This window comes from Rhinopithecus roxellana, chromosome 4 (assembly GCF_007565055.1).
Source record: "Rhinopithecus roxellana isolate Shanxi Qingling chromosome 4, ASM756505v1, whole genome shotgun sequence".
Taxonomy (NCBI): Eukaryota; Metazoa; Chordata; class Mammalia; order Primates; family Cercopithecidae; genus Rhinopithecus; species Rhinopithecus roxellana.
In genome coordinates this window covers 82,440,469-82,453,897 of record NC_044552.1, presented here as the reverse complement: position 1 = coordinate 82,453,897, position 13,429 = coordinate 82,440,469, and the positions used below count along the sequence as shown (strand labels likewise).

General features: G+C 41.1%; 2 protein-coding genes across 8 annotated transcripts in view; one reads left to right on the top strand and one right to left on the bottom strand.

Annotated features, from left to right (window-relative positions):
• Nucleotides 1-8,081, bottom strand: part of FAM135A (family with sequence similarity 135 member A) — a 154,044-nt gene extending 145,963 nt beyond the window's left edge. For 5 of the 7 annotated variants that reach the window (XM_030928627.1, XM_030928630.1, XM_030928625.1 and 2 more), the window contains exons 1-2: nucleotides 7,687-7,985; nucleotides 6,021-6,106 (exon numbers count right to left, since the gene is read on the bottom strand). The gene's annotated coding sequence lies outside the window, so the exon portion shown is untranslated. Of the gene's footprint in view, nucleotides 1-6,020; nucleotides 6,107-7,686 lie in introns of all 7 variants that reach the window. The other 2 variants (XM_010371564.2, XM_030928629.1) reach the window with 1 other exon arrangement.
• Nucleotides 7,150-8,563, top strand: LOC115897034. The gene is made up of 3 exons (XM_030929604.1): nucleotides 7,150-7,186; nucleotides 7,426-7,555; nucleotides 8,328-8,563. Exons 1-3 carry the CDS (start codon nucleotides 7,150-7,152, stop codon nucleotides 8,521-8,523), a joined length of 363 nt encoding a protein of 120 aa, XP_030785464.1. The 3' UTR covers nucleotides 8,524-8,563.
• The last annotated feature ends 4,866 nt before the right edge of the window (nucleotides 8,564-13,429 follow it).

Genomic DNA, 13,429 nt, shown 5'->3' with positions numbered 1-13,429 from the left:
AAATCCAAACACAGAAGCAGTGTAAAATATTTTTCCATTAAACATAGCTTTATCGTTTTGATGGGATTACATTTTACCTTAATTGTTAAAAATGTAGAACACTAAAAAAAAGTAGTGTGGGCCAGGCATGGTGGCTCACACCTATAATCCCAGCACTTTGGGAGGCTGAGACAGGCAGACTGCTTGAGCTCAGGAGTTCCAGACCAGCCTGGGTAACATGGCAAAACCCTGTCTCTAAATAAAATACAAAGATTAGCTGGGTGTCGTAGTGTACACTTGTGATCCTAGCTACTCGGAAAGCTGAGGTGGGAGGACTGCTTGAGCCCAGGAGGTTGAGGCTGCAGTGAGCTGAGATCGTGCCACACACTCCAGCCTGGGTGATACAGCAAGACTCTGTCTCCAAAAAAAAAAAAAAAGTAGTGTGTGCTGAGGTATGCTGTAAGTATAAAGTATACAAAGAATTTCAAAGACTTAGTACAAAAAAGAACATAAATGTTTCATTAATATGTTTTAAAAATATTTGTCGCATCTTGAAATAATGTTTTGGAAATATGGATTAAATTATTATTAAAATTAATTTTACTTGTTTATTTTTAATTTTTCAAAAGTGGCTATCAGAAAAATTTAAATTATACATTTCACATATTTCTACTGGATAGCATAGTCTACGAATACCAGGCCATCCCTTTAACTGCTGGAGTGTCTAGTTAACTCCTTCAAATATAGTACTAGGTACATAAAACCAAGCAAAGTTTCTAAGACTTATAGGGATATTCGCTCCCATCAGATCAGCTGAGTTACATCCAATATCCACAGAGGAGAGTCCAGGCATAGATATCTGGAAAAATGTGGGAGATGTTCCTGCACTATCCACAGTGATCCTAAAAAATTAACTATCTTGTACATAGTCAGAATTCATGAGTGCTTCAGAACCTAAAAGAGGAAATGGATACATCTGAAACTAAGAGTCACAGCTCAGAGGTCCCTCAGGATGGACTGGAAACCATAGGGAATGATCAGATTCTCTCACAGAAATCATGGAACAGCCTTGACTCCTGAATTATGAACCCACAGATACCCTGAGAATGTTCTTTCTCCTAAGCTAGACGGTAAAGAAGTTGAACAAATTGGAGATTCCAGACACTCCCCTTTGTCACTCTAAGGAAAAAAGGTACTACTTCCATAAACTATGGTGACAACAGCTCCAGTTTCTTAATTCTACTTCCAAGTTAGCATGCATGAAACAAATGGGTTCAAAGCCCATAATACTGATAGTCTGAATAATGATGCCCAAAAGATACTACATAAGGCAAAAGCAGCCTACAGACCGACTTAAAAATCCTTAAAAATCCCTTAGGCCTCACGTTGGCAACGAATATATCACTCTCATTAAGCACAATATATTCAGACTTTTTCCTTTAGCTTTAAGAAAAATTTGATTTCTTCACCTGAACACCAGAGAATGTAGTAAACTTGGATTCAGGGGCCATGTCGTGCAAAAAATATACATACTTTGAAATGTTCATGCAATTTAATGAGAGGCTCCCATTAAGAGAGACATATAAGAACTGATACCAAATGAAGGAACAGCAGATTCACACACAATTAGATGAGGGGCTCACACTACGACAATATGTGGGAACTGAGACTGACATTCCAGATCTGAGACCAACTGAGGGAAAAACATGTAATCGGTATACTATTTAATTAAATTGAAGTTTGCTAAACAGAAATATGATGGGAACACAGAGATGTTCTAAATCTAGAAGGAGGTTAATGCAGTACATTTAATACTAGGTAGTCTAATTTTGCATTGATGTTCTTGGGCGTTCTCTAAAGGAATAAGCAGGAAGCCCAAAACAGAAATACTTTTTGTTTTTTTTGAAATGAAGTCTCGCTCTGTCACCCAGGCTGGATTGCAGTGGCACAATCTCGGCTCACTGCAACCTCTGCCTCCAGGGTTCAAGTGATTCTCCTGCCTCAGCCTCCCGAGCAGCTGGGACTACAGGCGTGCGCCACCAAGCCCAGCTAATTTTTGTATTTTTAGTAGAAATGGGGTTTCATCATATTGGTCAGGCTGGTCTTGAACTCCTGACCTTGTGATCTGCCTGCCTCGGCCTCCCAAAGTGCTGGGATTACAGGCATGAGCCACCATACCTGGCCAAAACAGGAATACTCTTAGAAATCTTGAGAATGCTATTCTCTTGTGAATAACAAAATATTATTGTAACAGTCATGTTCTGTAGCAGACCCAGGGGAGTAGGAAAATGAGTTTCTTGGCAGAAGGTACACTTAGCCGCCATCTTTCCTAAATCCCAGTCATCTATAGCACAGAACTCCAATCAACATAAGCACTGGCCCTTACGATCTTTGAGCTAATCTTGACCAAGTCAGACCATACAGCAGTAAACTGCAAACAATCAGCCAGTGACATGTGGATTAGTCTTGCATCCCTAAACATGCTACATGGTATAAATTCTGGCCACCTGAATTGGTTAGGTCTGCATTGGTTTGGTTCAGTCTGAATATCTGAGTTATAGTCATATTTCTTGATTTACATTCAATTTCCTTCTTGATTGGCTGAGGCCCTGACCTCCTGCCCATCTTTGTAAGCTCCCTCTTGCAGGGACTAAACATGCTTAGTCACTGGAGTACATCCCTGCTCTAAAATGACCAAGCCAGGCTGGGCACGGTGGCTCATGCCTGTAATCCCAGCACTTTGGAAGGCTGGGATCACCTGCGGTCAGGAGTTCAAGACCAGCCTGGCCAACATAGCGAAACCCTGTCTCTACTAAAAATAAGGAAATTAGCTGGGTATGGTGGCACGCGCCTGTAATCCCAGCTAGTCAGGAAGCTGAGGCAGGAGAATCACTCAAACCCTTGAGGCAGAGGCTGCAGTGAGCTGAGATCATACCACTGCACTCTAGCCTGGGTAACAAAGCAGACTGCGTCTCAATAATAAATAAATAAATAAATAAATAAATACATGAATAAATAAAATTAAATGACCAAGCCAGCTGTCACTTGCCTCACTCTGTAGATCATCATCACTCATGACCTCCTTTTGCCCCACAATCATTCACATACACAACTTTCGTCACAAACATTATCTCATTTTAAAAAGTGATTCACAGCACAGGTAAGCTTATCAGAATCATTACACTAAAGGGCACAGGTAAGGAAAATCCCTTGTCTAGAAACTTTTGCAGCCACTCCTCACTCATCAAAATAAACTCATAAGGGCCAGACATATACCATTTTGCATGAATTACAGAAATACTTAAGAAAAAAATAGAACACTAACTTTTTCTCTTTGGTGGAGAGGGTGAGAAAGGACATCTTTCAAAGGAAAGAAAATGAGGATAGCTTTTTAGAACATAAGACAAACAATGTTTTAAAAAGTTGTATGTTTCTCTGTTGATACCAAATAGAGTAAACCTGAGGCTGTTCTAAAAATCTGGGATTCTCAATTCCAAAAGATAAAAGAGATGGTAAAGGGTATATAGGCTTCCACAGTCTTACATTTTTTATTGCCAATAAGGCCTGACCTTGCTGCTTAGACATTTATAGATAGCAGTATTTCCAATGTAAGCCCATGACTTGCTGGCAAACTGAAGACATCAAAGAGCAAGTGTCATAGTTAACACTGCTCTAAAACCAATCATGAATGAAACAGCTGCATCCTATAGGCAACCTCAAGGGCATTTCAATAGAGGAATACTTATTCTAGTTCAGGTTAAATTAAGACCTGTAGCAAAAGAACATTTCATAACACTTAACAGAAATGTCCCAGACTACAGCCAGGCGTAGTAGTTCATGCCTGTCATCCCAGGACTTTGGGTGGCTGAGGTGGGCGAATCACTTGAGGCCAGGGGTTTGAGACCAGCCTGGCCAACATGGCGAAACCCCATCTCTACTAAAAATACAAAAATTAGCCACTTGTGGTGCCCTGGGCATGTAATCCCAGCTACTTGGGAGGTTGAGGCACATGAATTGCTTGAACCCGGGAGGCAGAGGCTGCAGTAAGCTGAGATCCTGCCACTGCACTCCAGCCTGGGCAATACAGTGGGACTCTGTCCCAAAAAAAACCCAAAAAAACAAAAACAAAAAAACACTCCCAGGCTATTATCAATATATTCACAACACAATTTAGAAATATGTTCTATATTCTGGATGATCTCATAGAGACCTAATGCCATAAAAGGAAATGTGCTATATTTTTCTCAGAATGGTTTCTTGGTTGAGAGATAGTTCATCAAATTTTTTTCATCAAAATAAGAACTACCTGAAGGGTTAGTTACTCAAGTAGGAGATGTCTCTTAATGGTATAATATGCCTGATACTTTTACATTCTCTTAAGAAAAAAGAAGCTAATATTTATTTTAAATTTAGCATATCATCAATAACCAAGTATGTACCTGTTAACAACTGCCAATCTTTAAAAATAAAATGTGAACCTACTGTGGAGTTGTTTCACTTTATTCCTTCTGAAAAACCTAGACCTGCCTAATCACTTATGCTTTGTAACTTTTCTGAAAAACCACTGAGTCCATTAAGAATGCTTTCTTCTACATCACCATTCTGCTTCTTATTCCTCTTCTTTCTTTTAATTAAGACAGGGTCTCGCTCTGTTGCCCAGGCCAGTCTTGAACTCCTGGCCTCAAGAGATCCTCCTGCCTCAACCTCCCAAAGTGCTAGAATTAGAGGCATGAGCCACACCCCACCTTATTCCCAGTCATCTCTAAACCTTCTTCCTGACAAACAACTCATGAAAAAAACACTTCAAATACATATGCCCTCATCTCCATCCATTTATTTAAAAGCACACATGTACATATAAAAAAACTCAATGTTAAGCAGTTTTTCCTCAATACCTAAAATCAAAGCAAAGGAAATCCTTGGCTTTTCTATCCCCTAAACAGCCCCCACAACAAGATTTTAATGTAAACACAATAAAGATTTTAGTTAATGTAAACAAAATAAAAATATAAAACAAAATTAAGGATGTAACTAAAGATATAGGTGTAACTCTTATATTTCCTTCCAGTGTCAACTCGTGGCAAACAAAAGAAATATCTGTTTTACATACTGAATGCTGCAGTGTCTGTTTCACTGTGTATGACCATTAGTTAATGTTCATACATTAGTTAATGTACTAATTAGAAAACTCTAGTACATTAGAACTGCTGCTTGTCAAGGAAGCTTGCACTTCCTTCAAAGCCAGGTCATTTTATTTAGTACATCTATCTAGTACATTAGAAAAGTCTAATAGAATGCTAGTCCACAGTTCACTAGCATTCTACTAGACTTTTCACAGAAGTCTGAAATTTAAAAAAGAAATCTGTTTGATTTGGGATTTAAGCAGTCAATTACACCCTTACTACATAGTCTAAAATTAAAGAGATAAAAACTAAGTATTTATAGAGCAAATTTTTATCTGTGGTGGCCCTAAGCATGTTTAAATGATGAGGGCTTGCTTTGCTATTGAGAGATTACTGGGAGGCCACCTTTATTATCCATACTTTACAGTTGGACACATTGAGATACACAGGTTAAGCGGGTTCTAGAAACTAATGGCCACAAGTCATCGTAAGAGCTCATATCTTCCGACTAGCAATTCTAGTCTTCTGCCTGCTGTCCACCACAAATCCTTATTTGATTTCTAAGAGCACAGGAACCTACTCACTAAAAATACCAGCAAGAATTTGTGGGCATTTACTTTTTTTAAATGAATGTTTACCTAAAAATAAAAAGACCTGGCTTTGAAGGAAGTGCAAGCTTCCTTGAGAAGCCGCAGTTATCTTTATTTGCATTTGAAAAGTCATTTTTAAAAAATCTTACAAGCTGATGAGTGCATCAGCTCTTACTATACACAACAATTGCTAGTTCTTCTCAAAGAAGTTGGTTTGATGACACCAGAGCCTCCTAGTTTTACTTTAAATCACTTTGAATAAGGAACTACATTGTTTTTGCCTCGGTATTTCCCTTCTTAAAACAGAAACAGAAAACTTAATTCCTACCTGACACAGACAACGTAAGGAAGAATTTGTTTGTGGACTGCTTTGAGATTCCAGAACGAAATACATAATCCAGTTGATCTTCAAACCTACAATAAAGACAAACTTCACTGAACATAATTACTTCAGTAGATGCCTTCAAAATAAGACACTATACCATTATTTATGTAAAAAGAAGTTTCATTTAAGCAAAATCTTGATCACAATGCAATGGAAGAAAAAAACTACAAAACCGTTTAGAAAGTTCTCTTGCTCAATTAAACAATTTAATACTTCTCACGTATGTCTCCCATAAGCACACTAATTCCAAAGGTAGCAGAAATTGTATGCATTTATTAGAGAACAGAGACTCTCAGGAAAATTATGCAGTCAATTGCAATAGCAAATGTATAAAACAAATTAATAATACATTTTATACAAGAAATTCTGTTAAATTTCATCTAAGATTAGTTCTTGGACAGCTACACCTAATGGAGGACAAGAAAATTTACAAATTTTAAGTGTATGTTTGCAGGTCAACCTTTAACAAGTCTTAACCCGTTATAGTTTCATGAAGTCTGTACTCAAATTGCTTTTCCACGCATGTCAGGTAAACATAATTCTTAAAAATTAAAGCTTTAATCAAAAGTGTAACCGATTTATTGTCACTCTTTCGATGATACTTCCACCAACCGGTAAAGAAAGAAGAAATGTTATTAAACTGGAAGATGAACTAGAAACACTGAGTGGATACCTAGCTTAGGCAGAAAGCTGCAAGGACTAGAAGGGTATGACACAAAGAAGTCTTCAGAGATTTAATAAGAAGTAAAACATGGAATGAAGTTAAGAGGCTTGACTTATACAAATGAGGGGGAGGGTGGAAGAGTTTTGGAGGGGAAAAATTAAGATTACAGACTCACTGGGTCCACGATAGAAACCGGGAGGATAGTGGCCATTAGGCAGAAAGCGATGAAGCAGGGTACCAAAGGAAAGCGAAGGGAGTGAGGGTTTCCGAAGGTAAGATGGGGCATGGAATGAACTCCAGTGCAAAGCCATGCTAAAGCAAAACACAATCGGCAACTAACAAAAAGGGAACCAGGAGGAAGTACCCAAAGGAGGTGGATGAGAGGAAAATAAAACCAAGGAAGAAATTATGGAGGTAACAAGAGTGAGAAACCTGGTCGGTCAGGGTAAGGAGCTCCGGACAGGGGAGTCTGCCTAGGGATGGAAGCACAGAGATACGCGGCTTCCCAAGGAAGGACCACCCGGGCAAAAAGGCACGTGGGAGGCGCGGGATGAAAAAGCAGAACCACGAAAGAGGGTAAAGGAGGGACAGAGCGACGAAGATGGAGTAGGGGTGAAGGGCAGGCGAAGGCAGGGACACGCCAGGCGCGAGGTTCAGGAAGAACGGGTCGAGGGACGAGCGCAGGGGCAGGGGCGGCCGCGGGCACCGGGAAAGCAGCGCGCCGCGGCCCCTCGCCTCCCTCAGAGCGCTCCGCACCGCCGTCCCTGCCGACCTTCAGCGGGGCCGGGGCCAGGCTCCGACCGCCAGCAGTCGGGTGAGGGGCCGCGGCTGGCGAACGGCAGACGAGGAGGCCGCTTCCTTCCTGGCCCCTGGGAAAGAGGGACGGAGGGAGGGGTCGTGGGTGTCGGGAGTCGGGGGAGCCAGAGGAGACAGTAAGGGGGTTACCTCTCGCCTGGGTCGGCCTCTTCCCCCACCTGTCGGACGGAGGAGCTCGTTGTCCAGCTGGAAGAAGACGGCCCTACCCGGGTCAGCACCATCCCGCCCCGGGCCCCCTCACATCGCCATCACAGCAACCGCAAACACCGCAACCGCGGAGCCGGTTCGTCACCGCGGCTCGGCTACCGGCCCAGCGCGGCCAGCGAGCATGCGCAGTCGCCCCAGTCCCAAGGGAGTCCGGGCCAGCCGGCTATACCTGCGATCAACAGGTCCCCGGCCGCACGGCCCCGCCCCCGGCCTCTCTCACCTCCTCCTCCCGCCTCTTCCCTCCCCTCTCTGAGGCTAGGCCCCGCCCCTTTAAGCTCCGTGCCCCGCCCTTCAGGAGCTTCAGTTGCCCCTCCAGCTCCAGCCCCTACTGAGATTTCGAAAGATTTGTCCGCCCTACCAGGCTCCCGTTCCCAAGTTCCCGCGAGAACGGGAGGGTTGCGTCAATAAAAAGCGCGCGTCCAAGAAAAGGGGCTCGCCTGTGGGTTTAAGGGATGGAACCTGGAGGTGGAGGATGAGTAGGGAGTAAGAAGAGGGCAAAAAGAGGGAGTTCGAGAACTTTAGCCGTTTTTCTCACAATGTTGTTTCTCCTTTTCTCTCTTTAGCTCCTCCGTGCAGTCTCGGGTAGAGAGCCCGGTTCCTGCGCTAGTCGATTTGTGCGGTAGGAAAGGAGGCTACAGGGGATCTGTGCTGGGGCGGGATAGCTGCCTTTCGGGACCCAGTCCTTGCATCCTGGGAGATGTAGGTGCTGATCTGGTTATTTCTCGGTTTATGAAGCCAAAAAGGGCTGGAGGGGGCTGATGAAGTGAAGCCTTTCGCTGTTACATTCCGTTAACAGAAACCCACGAAGGATCATTGATTTATTTCACTCTTCCCTGTTTCTGAACCTTATCTGACAAAAACTTTTGTGTTGCATAAAGTTCGGTATGTTGCTAAAGCTGAGTTAATGAAAGGAAAATTTCGGCTGCTACTCGTGTGTTAAAAATGAATCTAGGATGGATAGTGGTGTTGCTTGCTCAATAATGAATGGACGTAATGCTCCTGAACTGTGCACTTAAAATGGTTAAAATGGTAAATTTTCTGTTATGTATGTTTTACCACAATAAGAATTAGAAGGGAAGAGCTTTGTGCATTCATTTGAAAGTAATGGTGATGTCTTGTAACCTAGGCCACTTGGGGGACAGGTTTTGAATATATAATTTAACCATTGTTTTTCATCTTTGTACCAGTTTTTTTTTTTTTTTTTCCTTTTGTGAGTCAGAGTGTTGCTCTGTCGCCCAGGCTGGTGTTCAGTAGTGTGATCTCGGCTCACCGCAACCTCCACCTCCGGAGTTCAAGCAGTTCTGTCTCAGCCTCCCGTGTAGCTGGGACTACAGGCACATACCACCACGCCCGACTACTTTTTGTATTGTTAGTACAGACGGGGTCTCACCATATTGGTCAGGCTGGTTTCGAACTCCTGACCTTAGGTGATCCACCCGCGGCTGCCTTCCAAAGTGCTGGGATTACAGGCCTAAACCACTATGCCCGGCTTGTATCAGTTTTTACATGATTGGGTGTCCCGTTATCCTGTGAACCAATCTATTTGCATTTGTATGAATGGCCTGCTTTCCTGAATTCTAATTTGTCCCTTCTTTTATAGCCCTGTACCATTTTACTGTCCTTGCTAAACAGGCTTTTGTTGCTTGTTTTGTGACTTGAACTTTAGCCTCAAAATTGGAAAGGCTTTTTCTGTTTTGTTAGTTCCAGCCATGTCTTAGGAGAATATAGTAAACAACCAATTATTTGCATTTCCACGTCCTTGCATTCCATGTGGCCCACACAGTGTGCCAAGATTCTTTTCCTGTTCCGAGTTCTTTTTATTCAAATCACATTGTTAACTCATCTGCTATGTGCCAGGCAGTGTGCTAATCTTGGAAGATACCAACATGAATGAAACATAACTTGGGTGGAGTTTTTGCATTATTATCCTATGATGTAATGTGTATAGTGCAGAGATAAAGGCACAGGGAGCTATTGGAGCTCACAAGAAGCATTAATCCAACTTTGGGAAGAGGTCATGAGTCAGGAAAAACTTCCAGGAGAAAATGATTCCAGAGAGTTGAAGTGGGATGTCTTGTGGCATTTGGGAGGAGTAAAGGGAAAAGGATTGCTTGAACAAAAGCTGTACAGTAAGAAACTGGTCTTTGTGCTGAACTAAAACTAAGATTTCTATGCCACTGTTTGCGGATGTGAGGCTGGAGAAGTTGACAAGGATCATGATGCGCCTTTGGAAAAAAGTCAAATCAGTTCAACCATTATATATATATTTTTATTGTTTATTAGATATTTGCCAAATACTGTGCTAGTTACTGAGGGATATAATGAATGTTAACGGTTAGTCTAAAATCTCAGAGTTTGCAGTCTAGTAGGGGTAGACAGGCATGCAAAAACAAAAACAAAAAAAAGTTAACCTACATAGTTAAAATTCGGGTAGGTACAGGGTTGTCTGGGAACCCAGAAGAGGAGCACTTAACTAACCTAGAGATTTAGCAAGACTTCCTGGTAATTATCTATTGATAGAAGAATATAAAATGATCTCTTAAAGAAATAAGAAAATTCACCTGGGAGTGCAGTGGCTCACCCCTGTAATCCCGGCACTTTGGGAAGCCGAGGCAGGCAGATCACTTGAGGTCAGATGTTCGAGACCAGCCTGGGTTTAGCAGAGAAACCCCATCTCTACTAAAAATAAAAAAATTACCGGGCGTGGTGGCAGGCACCTGTATTCCCAGCTACTCCGGAGGCTGAGGCATGGGAATCGCTGGAACCTGGGAGGCAGAGGTTGCAGTGAGCCGAGATGGCGCCACTGCATTCCAGCCTGGGCGACAGAGTGAGACTCCGTCTCAAAAAAAAAACAAAACAGCAACAACAACAAAAACCATAAGAAATAAGAAAATTTATGCCATCTACTGAGGTACAGACTACTAGAGGATTTAGCGCACTTATCTAATTGTCAGATTACCTGGTTCTAATTCTAGAGTCTTCATTATACTGTGTTATCTTGAGAATCTCTTACTTTCTCTAGGTCTGTTTTCTCTCACATATAAGAAGATAATCACATTATATAGAATTTGAATTCATTTAGAAATTTGTGTAGAAATGTACTGGTTCTAAATTTACTTCCCGTATTTATCATCCCAGGTTTCTTGTCACCCATTATGCTGCTAATAAACAGTTTTGTGTCACATTTAATGTACATTAACATTTTATGTTATATGTGTCCTTTTCAATCTATGTTGTGCTCAAGGAATATAAGATTTGGAATCCTTTCTATCTTGTAATTGGTTTACATAATTAAACTTTGGCATGGAATGTTTCTGAATGTTTGCTAAACCCTTCTAACTGTGGAGTATTCTCTTAATCCAAAGATCAGGTTATCTCTCCTTTTCTCGGTTGCACAACATTGATTCAGCTAAAGATTGAGACAGTAGAATAAATGAATATTGTAAATTTGAAAATAGCCTTATGAAGTCCGGGCGCGGTGGCTCATGCCTGTAATCCCAGCACTTTGGGAGGCCAAGGCAGGAGATCACGAGGTCAGGAGTTTGAGACTAGCCTGACCAACATAGTGAAACCCTGTCTCTACCAAAAATACAAAAATTAGCCAGGCGTGGTGGTGGGTGTCTGTAATCCCAGCTACTCGGGAGGCTGAGGCAGGAGAATCACTTGAATCCTGGAGGCAGAGGTTTCAGTGAGCCAAGATTACACCGTTGCACTCCAGGCTGGGCGGCAGAGCAAGACTCCATCTCAAAAAAAAAAAAAAAGAAAGAAAACAGCCTCGTGAAGGATGTCTCATATTTGTCAGATGCTAAACATTAATTTACTAGAAAAAAAAAATCTGTATTTTTCCTTACTGGGCTTTATGATTTTTAAAATATTCCTGTTGTAAGTATGGTCATATTTGAAAATTAAAAATGATATATAGTCAAAATTATTCCACAACTTTTTTTAACAATGTGATTATTTTTGGCATTTCGTACAGGGAATTCTGAATTCTTCTTTGTAAGAATTAGAGTACTCTAATAAATAAAGTGTGGTAAGTAATAATAAAGTATTAAACCTCCTTCTGGGGCATTCACTCTTGACTCCAGGCAGAGTATAGATTTTATCATTTACAGATACTTGGGTGAATGCCCACAGTACTCAAAGATAAGTTTTTTAGGAGGTTATATTACTTTAACAAGAAATATAAAACAGCAGAACAAAGTTTCATTATAGGACTTCCTTTATGGGTTAGTAACAGCTACAAACCAGAAGGGCAAATGTATTACTTCATAACAATGTTGTAATATATTTCAGGATGTTTTGTTTGTTTTTGTTTTAAGACAGAGTCTCATTCTATATAATATATATACTCCATATCAGACTGTAATAATACAGAAAAAAAAACTGATGCTTCCTGGTCTATTAAAGTTCAAAGTAATTTTTGTTATATTTTGTTAAAAAGGGACAAATAGTGACTTCTTGGTTGCAACTCAGGTTACCTAGGTTTCCCAAAGACAGCATGTCTGCTTGGATCATTGGAGTCAGTCTGTCAGACAGAAAACATTGCTCCTACCACCATCCCACCAAATCATTCCTGTGAAGTATAATTAACTAGTATCAAGTGACGGCAGTGAAATGATTTCTGAATTATTCTATTCTTTGTATGCCTGAAGCTTACTGTGGTTTTTTTTTTTTAACATAATATTTATACTAATTATCATTTGCTCTCTGACAGCAAACACATTAGGGCAACTATCTCAGTCTTCCTATGACTCATGCATTTACATCTTGAGACTTGATCTTTAAAACAATTCCAGCCCCATATCTTCTGCTTCATATCAGACTGTATCACTTTTCCTGTTATCCTGCTGTACCTTCTTATTCAACATATCCCAAACTCATCCTGCCTTCCTTCGTGCACAGATCTAGCTCTCTGCCAAGCTTCTGGTTTCTGTCAATACCCCTTTCCCTCCCATTTACTAAGCTTAGAACCTCACTGCCATATATATATTTTTTTCTTTTGTTCTATTTTCACTTCTTTATCTTTTAAAATTGTTGTCATATAGACATATATGCATATTATATATTATAGATACATATTATATATTATATACATAGTGTATATATAATATATATATATATTTTGAGACAGGATCTCACTCTTATCACCCAAGCTAGAGTGCAGTGGCATGATCTCGGCTCACTGCAACCTCTGCCTCCCAGGCTCAAGCGATCCTCCCATCTCAGCCTCCCAAGTAGCTGTGACTGCAGGCTTTCACCACCATGCCTGACTAATTTTTGTATTTTTAGTAGAGATGGTTTCGCAATGTTGCCCAGGCTGGTCCTGAACTCCTGAGCTCAGATGATCCACCTGCGTTAGCCTCCTAAAGTGCTGGGATTACAGGTGTGAGACACTGCGTCCAGCCTACACACACACACACACACACACACACACACGCGCGCGCGTATTTTAATTTCAACTTTTAGATATAGAAGGTATATGTGCAGATTTGTTACAGGGATATATTGCACCCAGGTAGTGAGCATCGTACCCACAAGTAGTTTTTCAACCCATACTCCACTGCCTCCCTTCCTCTAGTAGTCCACAGTGTATACTCTTCCCATGTTTATGTCTAACACAGCTATGTTTGATGCTTCCCTTTTTTTTAGTTTCCTGTCCATT

Excerpts from the sequence above, each read along its gene's own strand:
- LOC115897034 (XM_030929604.1), top strand. The coding sequence starts at position 7,150 with ATGGAGGTAACAAGAGTGAGAAACCTGGTCGGTCAGG. Across the intron at positions 7,187-7,425 it reads GAGAAACCTGGTCGGTCAGG|GGGCAGGGGCGGCCGCGGGC; the intron begins GTAAGGAGCTCC and ends GGACGAGCGCAG. Across the intron at positions 7,556-8,327 it reads CTCCGACCGCCAGCAGTCGG|CTCCTCCGTGCAGTCTCGGG; the intron begins GTGAGGGGCCGC and ends TTCTCTCTTTAG.